This window comes from Megascapheus bottae, chromosome 21 (genome assembly GCF_031878675.1).
Source record: "Megascapheus bottae isolate mThoBot1 chromosome 21, mThoBot2.hap1, whole genome shotgun sequence".
Classification (NCBI taxonomy): domain Eukaryota; kingdom Metazoa; phylum Chordata; class Mammalia; order Rodentia; family Geomyidae; genus Megascapheus; species Megascapheus bottae.
In genome coordinates, this window is record NC_143529.1 from 18,939,636 (window position 1) to 18,953,822 (window position 14,187).

Genomic DNA, 14,187 nt, shown 5'->3' on the forward strand with positions numbered 1-14,187 from the left:
ATGGTCAAACACATCCTTTGGTATAATAGAAAAAATGTATTCCAGTCTTTGAATTGCTCTATTTCAATCAAAGAAATTCTTTGATATGATGGCATATAATACAATATGTTATTTCAAAATATACTTATTATTTTATTGTTACACACACACAAGTTTTCTCTTATTTTTCTCCTATCACTGTCTTTGTTCACATTTTGTTGAAGTTGTAATATATAGTGAATTAACAAAGAGACATTTGGGATTACTAAAAAGAGATATCTTCCCTTTAACATAAATGTGAGAATATTAAACCTCTGTTAACAATTTAATCAGCACACAATCTCAACAGTACAAATATTGCGCTGTCTTTTCTGATAACTCAAATCTTCAAAAATACAAAGAATTCCTATGCTGCATCCCAAACCTACCCAATCCTAGATAGAAAAGTGTCAGTACAATCATTACAGGTTAATATGAAGCAGATATATTTCAGAGTATACGGCTTTGATTCTCCTTGGGTTTCTTTTGAAATCAATATCTGAAATACAGAGCTTAATTGGGATATTCTAAACCTAGAAACTAGTATCAGGAATGAAAGACCTACATACACCAACACATGAAGGTGGAGCCCTTGGCTGGCAAGGGTGATTGCTTACCCTTGGGTGCAGTTTGGATGGCAAGGGTGGCACTCCCGGTCCTGGTCTGCATACTTGAATATGAAACTGTTAGCCCCTTGCAGGCCATCTGGACATTTTTCCACACAGTTTGGCCCATCCTTAAAATGTGAGCACTTTGTGCAGTTATCTGGCCCCTGAAATGCATTAAAGACAAATAAATGTGGGTGCAGGGAAGTGCATGCTATTTCTTCTGGAAGTTACTTGGGAATTTTAGTTACTGAGACTTCGATGGGAGACTTTCTCGGAAGAAAATGTTTAGCGCTGGAACACATATACACTCCCTGTATGTATGGGAAATGTGGAATCTTACATGTTCCTAAAATATTTTGCTTTGTGAAACCAAGAGTTCCTAGATCACCTGACTTCTATATCATGTCTTCATTATGATTTAATCTGGTCAGGAATACTGTTCAGTGACTTTTTTTTCAAAGCAATTTTACTAATGTCTTTTGTCATTAATCCCTGATGATTTATGGTGAAGTAAAATTTGGAAATAAATTGTAAATGATGTTTTATAATATAAATACTTCCCACAGACATTTTTCATCCCCAGAAATACATAAATGATTTTTACAAAACTGTTAACGAAAAAAAAATAATAGAAAGTTAAGAAACTGAATTTCTTCTAAGAATAGATTGTAAATGTTGCTTTGGTTATAGAATGACTTTATTTGAAAAATGAATCTTTACTATGATTGTATTAGCAGGGAGTAGCCAGTTCAGATGTCAAATTTACTCTTCATTCAAGTCAGTTAAGGTAAAACTATAGGTAAAACTCAGACTATATCTATTTATATGGCTTTTCAAATCTATAGAACGCTGTTGGGAGTCACACAAATGAAAATTCTGTTGAACAAATATCAAGAATGCTCCAATTATACATATATATATGTCAATATGTATGCATTCAATTCATGGCTAAACTGTATATAAACATGAATTAATGAATTTTATGTGAATATGTTTATGTAAAAGATACTATAGTAATAAGAAGAAACTATATGTTAAAGACAAAACAAAATTAGCATTCTAAAACTTACTAACATTAAACATCTAAGAATTTTACAAATAAAAATCTAATTTGTATTGATGCAGTGGAGAGTATGCATGAAAGACATAAAATATTTTTTTTTAAATTTTGGCTACTTTATTTTAAAAATGCTATTTTCTGCAGCTATTTTTTATACCAGCTATTTTTAACACCAGTTGCTTGGATTTTTTGGAATACATTAATTATCTTAAAGTAGTTATACAAAGGAATTAACATTCATCAAAGCAGGTTATGAGCATATTGAATCTTTTTTAAGGTATTTTTCTTTTCTTTTTTTTTAAGTTTACTTTTTTCATTTCTGTGATATCCAGGAATTTGAACCCGGGGCCTCATACAGGCTAGTCAAGCACTCTCCTATTAAGCTATACTCCCAGCCCATACAATAGTGAATCTTGATCAGTATCACTTTTGTCAACATTTTTACCAACCCCTCATAACCCCTTCATTCCATATTTATCTTAACTCTAGGTTATGTATTGAATTTCTGTCATTTAATAAAAGAGTTTTTGTGTACAATGCACCTCAATTTGTTATATTTTTCTTTTGGGGGGGCACTGGATAGCCATGAGATGCTTGGGTAGTCTCTCCTGTAAGTTCTCCTAACTAGATTCACTAAATCTATCCATGTCTACAGGCTTGAGCAAGTACTAAAAACAATCTAGATTAATATGATATAGTAAGTATATACAGAGAGAGAATGTTGTCATATTTTTAGTGATTTGGACTGTGATCTGGGATCCTATTGTTAGTCCAACATTGTCTAGCACAATCTGCCAAGTAGGAACTATATGGACTGGGGTTATTCATACTATATCGTTACTCCAATGCTAACTGAAAATTAGCTAAACCTTGTAAATTAGTAATAGAATGCACTCTTTAAAAAACTATTTTGAACAATTTTAAATATAGATTTAATAGTAATGTTAAGAAAAAAATGTAATCAGGATGAAGCTGGGTTTAGGGGTTTCTGTGTGTGTGTGTGTGTGTGTGTGAGAGAGAGAGAGAGAGAGAGAGAGAGAGAGAGAGAGAGAGAGAGAGAGAGAGAGAGAGAGAGAGAGAGAGAGAGAGAGGGAGGGAGGGAGGGAGGGAGGGAGGGAGGGAGGGAGGGAGGGAGGGAGGGAGGGAGGGAGGGAGGGAGGGAGAGAGAGAGAGAGAGAGAGAGAGAGAGAGAGAGAGAGAGAGAGAGAGAGAGAGAGAGAGAGAGAGAGAGAGAGAGAGAGAGAGTTTTGTGGCTTGAACTTGGGGCTCCAAACTCTCCCTGAGATTTTTTGCTCTAGTTTAGCACTCTACAACTTGATCAGCTTTTTGGTGGTTGATTAGAGATAGTCTTACATGGCTTTGCTGTTCAGGTTGGCTTGAAATCATGATCCTCATATCTCAGCCTTCTAAATTGCTAGGATTGCAAGCCAGACAGCCAAGCTGAGTCTGGGGAATTTTGAGACGGATGAAGTTGTGCAATTAAGCAGCTGCCTTTTTCACTATTTTGAATGAGACTCACAGCATAAAGAAATAAAAATTCAAAATTAGTCTAGGAACCTAATCCTCATTCTACCTGACGGAATTGCCAATGGCAAATGCTTACTTCTTCCCATAAAAGAATAGTTCACATGCTTCCAATTTTAACACCTGCTCATGGGTCCTTAGGCACATAATACCATCTATTGTACAGAATCATTTACTGTGCAAGTGTGCTCAGTGGCATGACATTTACAAGACAAGAGACACGCTTCGGTCAGAACACAGAATTAAACTTACTATGAGCAAATTAGGCAGTTCCACAACTGCCTAATGGAATGATGAGATTATTTTTCTTTGCCACCCTGGTGTAAAATATTATAGAGAAAGACTCAGGAAATATAAAAAATATGAAATAAATTAATTTCAACCTTAATATTTAAATGAATTTTCACATATTTTTTATTTTTAACATTTCTAATATTTGATTAATAATGATAGGAAATAAGATATCTTAGGTGAGAGAGCAAAAAATGCTTCTTGAGAAATCTCAAAAGAAATAACATGCAGAGTTACCCCTTTCGTTTCCATGTTAAAGAGGAATCTACATGTAGCTGAAACCTTCTCTTCTATTATCATATTCCCACAGTTTTTAAGAAACTGGATACAATGAATGAACCAATAAATATAAGGACAGGAACTGGAAGCAAAGACAATATTCTTTATTCCTGATTTCAAGGTATCTAATTCTAGGCTTGATCATGTAGAAAGACCACTATCAGGCTAAATCCTAACAGAAACATTGATTGATGGTCAATTTTTTTTTCTTGCCAACTACTAGAAGAGATACAGTTACTATCACCAGTGTCTACTTCTATTCCCTTAGCCTGAAGACTGCAATTCCCTTCCCATTAAAGGTATTATTTGACTTATTCTGGATAATGGCATGTAAACAAAGGTAATACTTGAAGTAGATGAGGCTAACCTCTCCAATGTTTTCTCTTGTTGCTACAGTGATTCAGGGGTTGCATCTTGAAGATCTGACTACTTATTATATTAGTGACACTAAAACATGAGGATATTTATTATATCAGAACAACATTAATAACCTGATTTTACTAGTTACTTTATCCTTTCTAAAATACATATTTTACACATCAGCTTTGTCACCCTGTCCATTCTATTTGGTTGCCACCTTGTTAGCTTATATTTATAGTAAGTCCCTTGTAACTTGATTTGATTTTTCTTTTTACATTCTCCTTTCCCTTTCAATAGAACTGTACTGGCACAGTGAAAGTAACATAGAATAGATAAAATTATAACAATAGATCGATGAATTAAATGGAGTAAGTTGAATACATGTACACAGACATGAAAGCAAAGTCTTTTATTTAGATATTATCTTGGATTTTGCCCTATGCGAGTGGAATAAGTTAATCTATTTAACACAGATTGTTATATATTCCCCAGAATATAATACTACTTTTTTTCCTGCAGAGGTCTAATTTTCTAAGCTTAATCTTCCTGTGGTAGTCCTATTCCAGATTTCCCATATCCTTCTTTAGCTAAAGTTCTAGAATGGCTCAAGAGGCCTATTGGAAGTTTGGAGTGCTCATTGATATGTTTTATGGAGCAATATTGACTATGCCCTTGACTATCCTGAAACATTTGTCATCATATTATAAACTGAGTTATGTACTATAATTTTACACTGGAAATGTACCTGAAGAAGGATGAGCACAGTACCTTGTAATGATGAACTCATACTGTTAATGTTTTTTTTTACTAAAAAGTTCCTAAAAATGGGAACCAAGGCAATGTCTGAAAAAAATAACCTTTCTCCCTAAACGTAGCTTCAGAAAGTATAAGCATCAACTCTTCCCTTCATAGACTCCTTCCTTGGATTCTCATACATTAGCTCTTCTCTGCCACAGTGCTTATCACATTGCTTTAGGTTTTTGTTCATGAGTGTTTCTCTTCCTATCCTGCACAATACTTCAGGAAGTAAGTGATAAATATAGTTAAGAAAGTTACAATTTTCCTTATTCATATCCATGAACTGCCATACTAACACACATTTCCTCTACCTTTTTTCCTTTATTTGTAATGACTATGTTACTTTATTTAGAAAAGTAGATATATGAAACGTATCTATGAGGTTTTAACATAGGTAATGCTTCTGGATTCTGTAATGTGATGGAGAGAAAGCTATAAAACCTTATTTCAATATCAAAGCATTTTACTTCTACAAATTTTTATTATATTTAAGTAGTTGTACAAAGGAGTTGCCATTCAATAAAGAAGTATGTGAGTACCATTAATCTTGATCAATGTCATTCTACCTCATCCCTCCCAACCACATCTGTTTCTTCAATTTCATTAATTTTGTGAGATATTCATTGAATTTTATGATTGCATTTCCCCCTATTCATCCATCTAATACCCCTTCATTTAATCACAGCTCCTCATTTTGGATGCCCGATTCCTGGAGTTCATTTTGTTGCACTGTGAGTTAGCCTTTCTAAGGAATTACATCAGTTGAAGTCTTCCCTGAATCTGCCATATTTCATTTTATACAAAGCATCTCACTCTAAAGAATTTGGGGAGTGAGTTTATAGCCTTTCCAATGCAAAGAATCGAACTGTGTGCTTTGTGGACTGGCACAACTCAAGCATTCCTTTTTATTACCTTTCTATTTCCTCCTGTATCCATCCAAAACTAGAATTAGTTTATTCCTCATAGATCTTTCTTTCTTTCTTTTTTTTTTTTTTTTTTTTTTTTGCCAGTCCTGGGCTTGAGCTCAGGGCCTGAGCACTGTCCTTGGACTTTCTCAAGGCTAGAGCTCTACCACTTGAGCCTCAGCACCACTTCCGGCTTTTTTGTATGTATATGGTACCAAGGAATCGAACCCAGGTTTTCGTGCATGCTAGACAAGCACTTTAACCACTAGGCCAAACTCCCGGCCCTCCTCATAGATCTTTCTATGACAACTTTTCCCTACTTAGTATGCCAATAACTGTCCTTGAAGCAAATGGCTTGTGCATGTTTCCTTGAAATAATGTGTCATCTTCCAAGAAAATTTTATACTGATACTTTTTCTTCATTATATTATTTAGTGAATTAAAAATATGACAGTGAATTTTCAAATACTTTATCTCTACAACTGAAACTAAAAGTCTCTCAAGGATAGAATTTTAATGTTTTTCTACCATACCCTACAACTAAGCAATTAAATGGCTGGATATACAATGAGACAAAGATATACTAAACTTTCACACATGATAGGAAACCAGCCAACCCATCCACAGATGTTTCAGGCTTACCGGTCCATGGCATGTGAGGAGGCCATCTTCCATCTTTTCACACTGAGAGTCACACTCTACGCAGATGGAACCATTCTCAAATTCCCGAAATTCACTGTGAAAATATCAGCTGAATGAGGAAATGGAAGCAAACAAGCTGTCAACCTAACAAATGAAGTAACATCTGCTCAAAGTCCTATTGGCAGAGTAAATTCTTGAGTTTGTTTCTCTGTACAGCCAAGAGCATCAGAAACATTTCCACGTACATTAAGGAGTAAGTTTTCCATTAGGGGGAAAGGCAAATGGCAGCCAGATGGCTCTTCTTGCCCCCCATTGGATTCAACAATAGTCTCATTCTGGAAAACTCTCTCTTGTGAGAGATATTCAAGCCCTCTCAAACAAAGAGTCCCTCTTCTGATGATACAGCAGAATAATCTTTACCTTTCTGAGTAAGGCTTTATCTACTTGCCTCTATTTAAAAAAAAAAAAAGGAAAAGGAATTTACACTTGGCTGCGACTTTAATTTCTAATTTCTGCGAGAACTATTGTATTTTTCTTGTTGCTAAGCTACATAAATGTTCCCCAACCTTGTCCTTCAAATCCCAAGTCTCTTCAATTTATTTTTGGAGAAACTTCAAAAAAAAGAGAAGGCTTTGAAATCTTATCTCCTTTTAAAATATCTCCCTTAGAGAATTACAGGAAATATCTTTTCATGGTACATCTTATTTTCTTAGATTATTGAACTAATATCACGACAGTTTTTTTCTAATCTAAATTCTTTTTGAAGTAGTTCAATATGGTATACTGTGAAAATTAGTTTATTAGTTATATAAAACTTTCTAATTAATATCTATTGAGATAATAATCATCCTTTCTTTTCAAAGATGGTTTATTATCTTTAAGTAGTTGTACAAAGGAGAATAAAATTTGTTTTGATTAATGTCACCATGTTAACATTCACTCCCTTCCATCCCAACCCATTCTTCCCTCATTTGTCTTAGCTTTTATAAACTATGTATTGATGTTTTGATTGTATTCTCCCCTTTCCCATTCTTTTGATTCGTGGTATTTTTCTAGCTATTTTTGCATGTTATATTTTTATCAATATTTCACATCCCATTCAAGGTTGACTATTATTTTTATTTCAATTATTATCAGTAATCTATGCTATTTTTAAACCATTTAATTTTCAGTAATATTCAAGAGGATAGAGTGCTATATATGATCAGTTAGAATGTTATTTAATAATTAAAACATTTAACTCAGTAGGAATTCTAATTTATTCTCTTCTACACTACTATTGCAAGCCAATACCAATGCAAACATAGCAATAATGGCTTGACAAAGTGATAAATTCAAATATATTTTTCCTAGAGTAAATGATTTATTTTTTCCAGAAGAGAACTCATAATATCTGAAAGCAACAGGCATCCAAAGAGTGAGCTCTATTTCATTGAGGTTTGCACTGAGAATATTCCTATACCATGACAAAATAATTAAGTTTGGTTTTCAAAATGAATACTACAAAATAGATGGCTTAGTTATGCAAGATATGCATACATTTTAACATATATGTAAACATTTAATCGCATGCTCTTGGCATGTATAAAAGGAGATGTTAATTTGCCATAGAATGAACCTTTCTGAACTTTCTAGCTTAAAATGTTGATTATACCAACAATTTTCTTTTGTGCACTTCATAGATGTGAGCAGTATAAAGTTCACAACAGTGAAACTCTTCAGAACAGAAAGATCAGAATATCTTAGGAGGAGCAGGTAAACTCTAAGGGAATAAGAAAAAAAAATGCTCATATAATGCAATTACATAAAATCACAGCCTGGGATCTTCAGCAATGTAATCCTGGAGAAGAATAGTTTCTTTGAGGTAAAAGGCTTAAGGTATTAAGCAACGTTCATCATTGGTTTGTTATTAAAATATAGCCCATACTTTTTCTATTCATTCTGTTTTCAAACCCCATTTCTCTACCTGTGCATTACAGGAATGAAAGGCATGTTAGGAAAATTCATGTCTTTTCAAGACTTTCCTCTTCTTTCATCAAAGATCTTCCTTGCGTGTTCTGTTACTGATTGTCTTAAGACTACTGTCTCCATGATGGCTCCTTTGCTTCTCTGTTCCTTGTGATTTCATAGTGATGCTGCCAGAGTTCTTCCTTTGAATCTGACTGGCAAATTACAGTCTTGTAGTATGAATTTTCAGTGCTAAGCTTTGCTTCACTTGTCTCTGCTGTCAGGCTTGTTAATTGACTAGTCTTATAATCAAGAGTGAATGCTAGTCAAATAGAAGAATGTTGTAGCAGTGAGGTTTCCCAAAATTTAAATTTCAGTATTAATATTAACTTTCCTAGGCCAAATATACTTTAATCTAAATTTTAGTGCCCCAAATAGGCTATGATATAATTTCTATTGGGATTAGGGTTTGAATTCAGCATTTAGTATTCTAAATAATTACTGCTCCTTTTTAAATGATTGCTGGCACTTTTTCCCTCTTGGAATTGCATATACAAATCTGTATGTATATATATGTTTCACATATAACTTTATTTTTAGTTAAATATAGTTAAAATTGAACAAATGCTTCTATTTAACATGTAAATTTCTGAATATAATAATTTCTTGGCCAGTATTACTCTATCATTTTATTATTGTATTTACCCATCTTTCCTTTCTCTATTTATCTGTTCCCTTAAGTGCCACCAGTCAAAGACAAGTCTCAGCTTTCTGGTACTCATTTTGTCAACCTGTCAGTTAATTGTTTAGAGGATTTATAGTATGAGGATCCAATCCTGTTAATAAACTTTTAATGAAACATTTGACCTAATAGAACTAAAACCTAGTCTGATTCATATTAATAGCCTTAGCCACTACAAACATCAAGTATATTTTTATCTGAGGTAAATTATTTACAGAAAAATATCCCTTTATAGTTATGGGAACGAGAGTCAGAACAATTCAAGGAGACAAGTTCCAGGTACTATCAAATACATAGACATTTGTCATGCACAAAAATCATAAGCAAATATGTTCCTGGAAAAAATGTACTTTTTCTTATTTAAATCATGCTTACATTTAAGCTTCAAATTTTAATATGATCCTACTAAATTTAATGAACAGAACTTATTTGGAACATGTCTTAAAGAGAGATATTTCAGTAACATTGTAATAGATTTGCATCATTCTCATATAAAATACAAAACTACCGTTATGGGGTTCATGGTATTAGTTATTGGATAATTCAAAATTCACAAAAAGAAACTCTACAAAGCAGTTGAAAATACCTTCAGTTGAGCAATATAAGAAAATCTGACTTCAAGATAGCCCTAAAAAGTGCATTATCACACTTATGAAGGACAAGTGTGATGTATAAAATGGCAGGTTACAATAAAGTGATTTTATGAGCTCGTGAAATGCCATGCAATGAGGTAGACACTAGGTTTTATTACTGGCAATATAATTATTATGGGACCAGAGAGAATTTAAAATACTTGATTTAAAATATTTTCAAGCTATCCACCGAGTGGCAGAACTTTCATAAACCTCTTCAACAAAATACTAAAAAAAATAGCTCTATAGAGCTAAGCAGTTGTCAAAGACATAAAAACATGGACCAGTTCTTCCATGGACTAGACTTACAAACTGTGTGGGGTTAACACTACCTGACAAATGTAACTGTAACTGTAACAGCCCCCTCTATACATTACCCCCCCACACACACACATATGTGAAAAGCAGTAGGAAAATCTGATATAACTTTACCAGATTATTGAGACCTATGGAATAGAAGATGATAAGATCTCATAAGAGAAACCATGATTTAAGATTTTTTCCTAGATATAAAATCCAATATACTGTGGATTATCTGTTTTAGTAGACCCCTTTTTTTTTAATGTGCTTAACTACCAATATATACATTTGGACTTTTTCTTCCAAACACAATTCTTTTTCCATGAAAATAATTCAAATGTTCTTTATTTTCTTGTAATGAAATTTAGCTAGCTAAATTTTGTCTGCATCAGTTCTGAAACTCTGCCATTTTCTTAAAACTTGGATATCTGCTCTCAGCAGTAGTTCATAATTCCTGAGATGAAGGTGGCAAGATAAGGTACCTTACCCATCATAAAGGTTACAGGACTCTATGCAGAACTTCCCCCGGCTGAAGCGGCGACAGGATAGGCACTGGTCTGGGCCGGGTCCCCAGCAGCCATCATTTGAACAGAGATGATTACACACCATCCCCTCCGCAGCTGGAAGACATACCCCAACACCAGAGAAAATTAAACCTCAACACGTGCCAGAGCTTACAAACTTCTCAAAGGAAGTTAAACGGTTTTAAAGGCGTTTGTTTAAAGGAGACTTTGTCATCAATATAATCCTCATGCCTCATCCTACCTCCAACTTTTTCCATGTTGAGGATGTTGTTCGCTGTGTTTGTGCTAACGACATTTCATTTTGGGGAAGACTGAGTGTTTTCCAATTCAGTGACAGGTCTCTACTCTACTTGGTTTGAAACTTACCTGGACATTAGACACAGGTAGCAAAAAAAAAAAAACTTTTTCAGCAAATGATGTTCATTCTTTGTAAAGGGTTTTATAGACTAAATCATTGTGAATTTTTGCCTTGTCTCTCTGTTTTGCTGGCAGAAATGCTAAGATCATATTTCAAATGTGTCACTTAAGGCTCACTTCTCTGTATTCTTTTAAATTGAATGCTATTTATTCAGTAGGTGATTATTTATAACTTTAGCAACAGGACACTGAATACTGAATAAGATCTCCTAGAGAATTTAGAATCTATTCTTGGATCTGAAAAGCTGAGTTATCTAAAACACAACCATGAATTTGTGGTAAGCTATTAAGAATTCCCAAACAGATAAAACATCAGAATCTTCCTTAACTTCCCATTAGTTAATAATTTTACTCAACATAAGATGGAAGATTCCTCAAACCTAATATAGAATGCAATGTCACAAAAACGTGTGACATGGGATAGTATGACCCTGAACATGTCAGTTTACTATGAACAGGAGACACTACTTGGTATATTCGTGAAAATCAACTCCTCTCTAGATCAAAAGTAATCTGCCTGTATTTGATATTTAGTCCATTTAAACTAGCGACACAAATCACCCAGACTCTACTTTTTTTTCCCAGTAGCCCAGGTATAAGGAAGTTTCAAAGTTACACCCTGTAAAATCTGGAGTTCAAACCTTAGAATTGGTGAAAATGAAATAAAAATAACTAAATCCATTAATATCTGTCCTTCACTAAATGTTAAAATATTTCAATATGTCAATGTTGCTATTTTTTCAAAAAGAAATTTGTGCCAGTCCTGGAGTTTGAAATAAGATCCCGGGTGCTGTCCCTAAGCTTTTTCAAGGTTAGTCCCATACCACTTGAGCCACAACTCCACTTTCAGCTTTTTTGGTGGTTAATTCTAAATGAGAGTCTCACTGACTTTCCTAACTGGGGTGATTTTGAATTGTGGTCCTCAGATCTTAGCCTTCTGTGCAGCTGGGATTAAAGATGTGAGACACTGGTTTAGTTTTATTTTATTTTTCAATTCTTGTGTTTGTTCTCTTAGTCATTTTCTTCTTTTACGGGTATGCTTTGGATGAAATGGGATGTCTTTTTCCTTTTACTTCTCCCTAGTTCTGGGGATTAAAATCAGGGTCTCACACTTGTCAACACTATAGACACTACCCTTAAGACATAACTTTACAATCACACACTACCCTTAAGGTATACCTTTCGTTCTTTAGCTAAACTGTTAAGAATTTTATTTAATAGATTTCTCTTTTGTACATGCAATTTTGTGATCTGTAAATTTATCCTTATGGCTTACAGTATACATATTTTAAGTAAAATTGTATTCTGAGGTAACTGAATATAAATATGCAATTGTAAGTAATAACACAGAGATAACTCTGTTATGTTTATCTTGTTTTACCTAGTCACATTTTTCTAGCATCGCTATAATGTTTGTACTGATCTAGTCAAGTCAGAGAAAATGGTGTCCAGTGAGTTTCTACCTACCACATTTCTCTTCACACTGCCTTGTCTCTTGTCTTCATATCTACTTTACCCATTCCTCCTCTCTTGTATTGAAGAGATTGTTTCATTTCTACAATGTTGTCATTTTAAAACTGTCTAGAAAGAAAATCAGCATTGAGTTTTTCCCTCAGACTAAATCTCCAGAGAATCCTCCCTCGTATTGTACATGGTAATAAAGGTTTGTTTGTTTTTTTTTTTTTAAATTTCATTGTCAGTAGTTTTTTGTATTATGGATCATCACAGTTTCTTAATCTACTTGTTTTTCCCATCTCATTATAGAAGTATTTTTGATGTATTATTAGTGATAGAAATATTTGTGTTTATGTGTTTGTTATTATATTTTTCCTTTGTTTCTCTGGGTGGTGGTCTCATATTCTAAATCACATTTTTTTCTAAAATACTAAACTTTCCAATAGCAACTGCACTACTTTATATTCCCATTGGTAATGAATGCATCAATTTCTCTGTATTTTTTCCAACATGTGATTTTTTTTACTCTGTAGACAACCTAATAGGAATAATGATATCTCATGAGGTTTAATATGAAATTCAATAAAATTGTCACTAATGTTGAACTACTATTAATGCATTTATTTTCCATTTATACAGATACTTCAGAGAATGGTTGTTCTTCATGTCTTTGCACACTTCAGATATTTTTGCTAATAGCTCTTATGAGTTCATCATATGGTTTTTCTTCCTATGCATTCATATCTAGGATTTATCTCTCTGTCTTTCTTTCTATTTGTTTTTCATATATTTATCTAATAAGGAAAATTTCTTTTCCTGAATTGACAGTTTAAATATTCATTCTTTTAATAGAAAGTTTTGCAGAACAAATGTTTTTATTTTCAGGCCAAGTATCATGATACAGCTTAGGCTTGCCTCAAAATTATTATTATTTTTGGTGGGTCTTGGGGCTTGAACTTGGCCTGGGTGCTGTTCCTAAGCTCTTTAGCTCAAGGCTACTATTGCCCTACCCTTAAGCAAAGTCCCACTTCCCATTTTCTAGTGGTTAATTGGAGATAGGAGTCTCAGGTCCAGGCTGGCTTTGAACCTGGATCCTCAGATTTCAGCCTCTTGAGTAGCTAGGATTACAGGCATGGTGCCATCATGCCTCAAATTCTTAATTCTCTTTATCAGCCTCCCAAATGTTGGTACTGTACCAATGTGCCACTATTCCCAGATCTTCCACTTTGTTTCCTCCTGTTTTAGATTTGTGGCTGTGGACCAACTCCAGAGTTGCTCCCATGTGAAAAAAAATGTTCTTCTAGGACATAATCCTAGGCCCAGAGATATTTTAGCTTTGATGATATCAACTGTATTGTTTTTCTTTCTTTTGCAGCTTGTTGTTTTGATTCCAATTCAAAGTGTCCCTTATATAGTCCTATATCTCAAGTAATTTCACTCTTTCCCCCACCCTTTCCTTCTTTCTTCCCACCTTGTCTTTCTTTTCCTTGTTTCTCTCTTGCATTGCAGTTTGAACTAAGGATCTTGCCATATTATACAAGTGTTCTATCACTGAGCTATGAATCAGATCCTTTCCTATTTTTATATTGAATTTTCTTAAAAACCTAGCATTACATAGTTTTGCATTGTAGAATTAAGTCCACAGCTTATGTTCAGTTAAGGTTGACACAAGGTAAAACACTTAG

The 14,187-nt window shown here is 33.9% G+C and overlaps 1 protein-coding gene across 1 annotated transcript in view; it reads right to left on the reverse strand.

Moving 5' to 3' along the window:
• Erbb4 (erb-b2 receptor tyrosine kinase 4) overlaps positions 1-14,187 on the reverse strand; it is a 972,219-nt gene that overhangs the window by 217,165 nt on the left and 740,867 nt on the right. The window contains exons 13-15 of the mRNA XM_090354754.1: positions 10,594-10,726; positions 6,486-6,579; positions 636-790 (exon numbers count right to left, since the gene is read on the reverse strand). Coding sequence (XP_090210880.1) covers positions 636-790; positions 6,486-6,579; positions 10,594-10,726 — 382 coding nt within the window. The remainder of the gene's footprint in view (positions 1-635; positions 791-6,485; positions 6,580-10,593; positions 10,727-14,187) is intronic.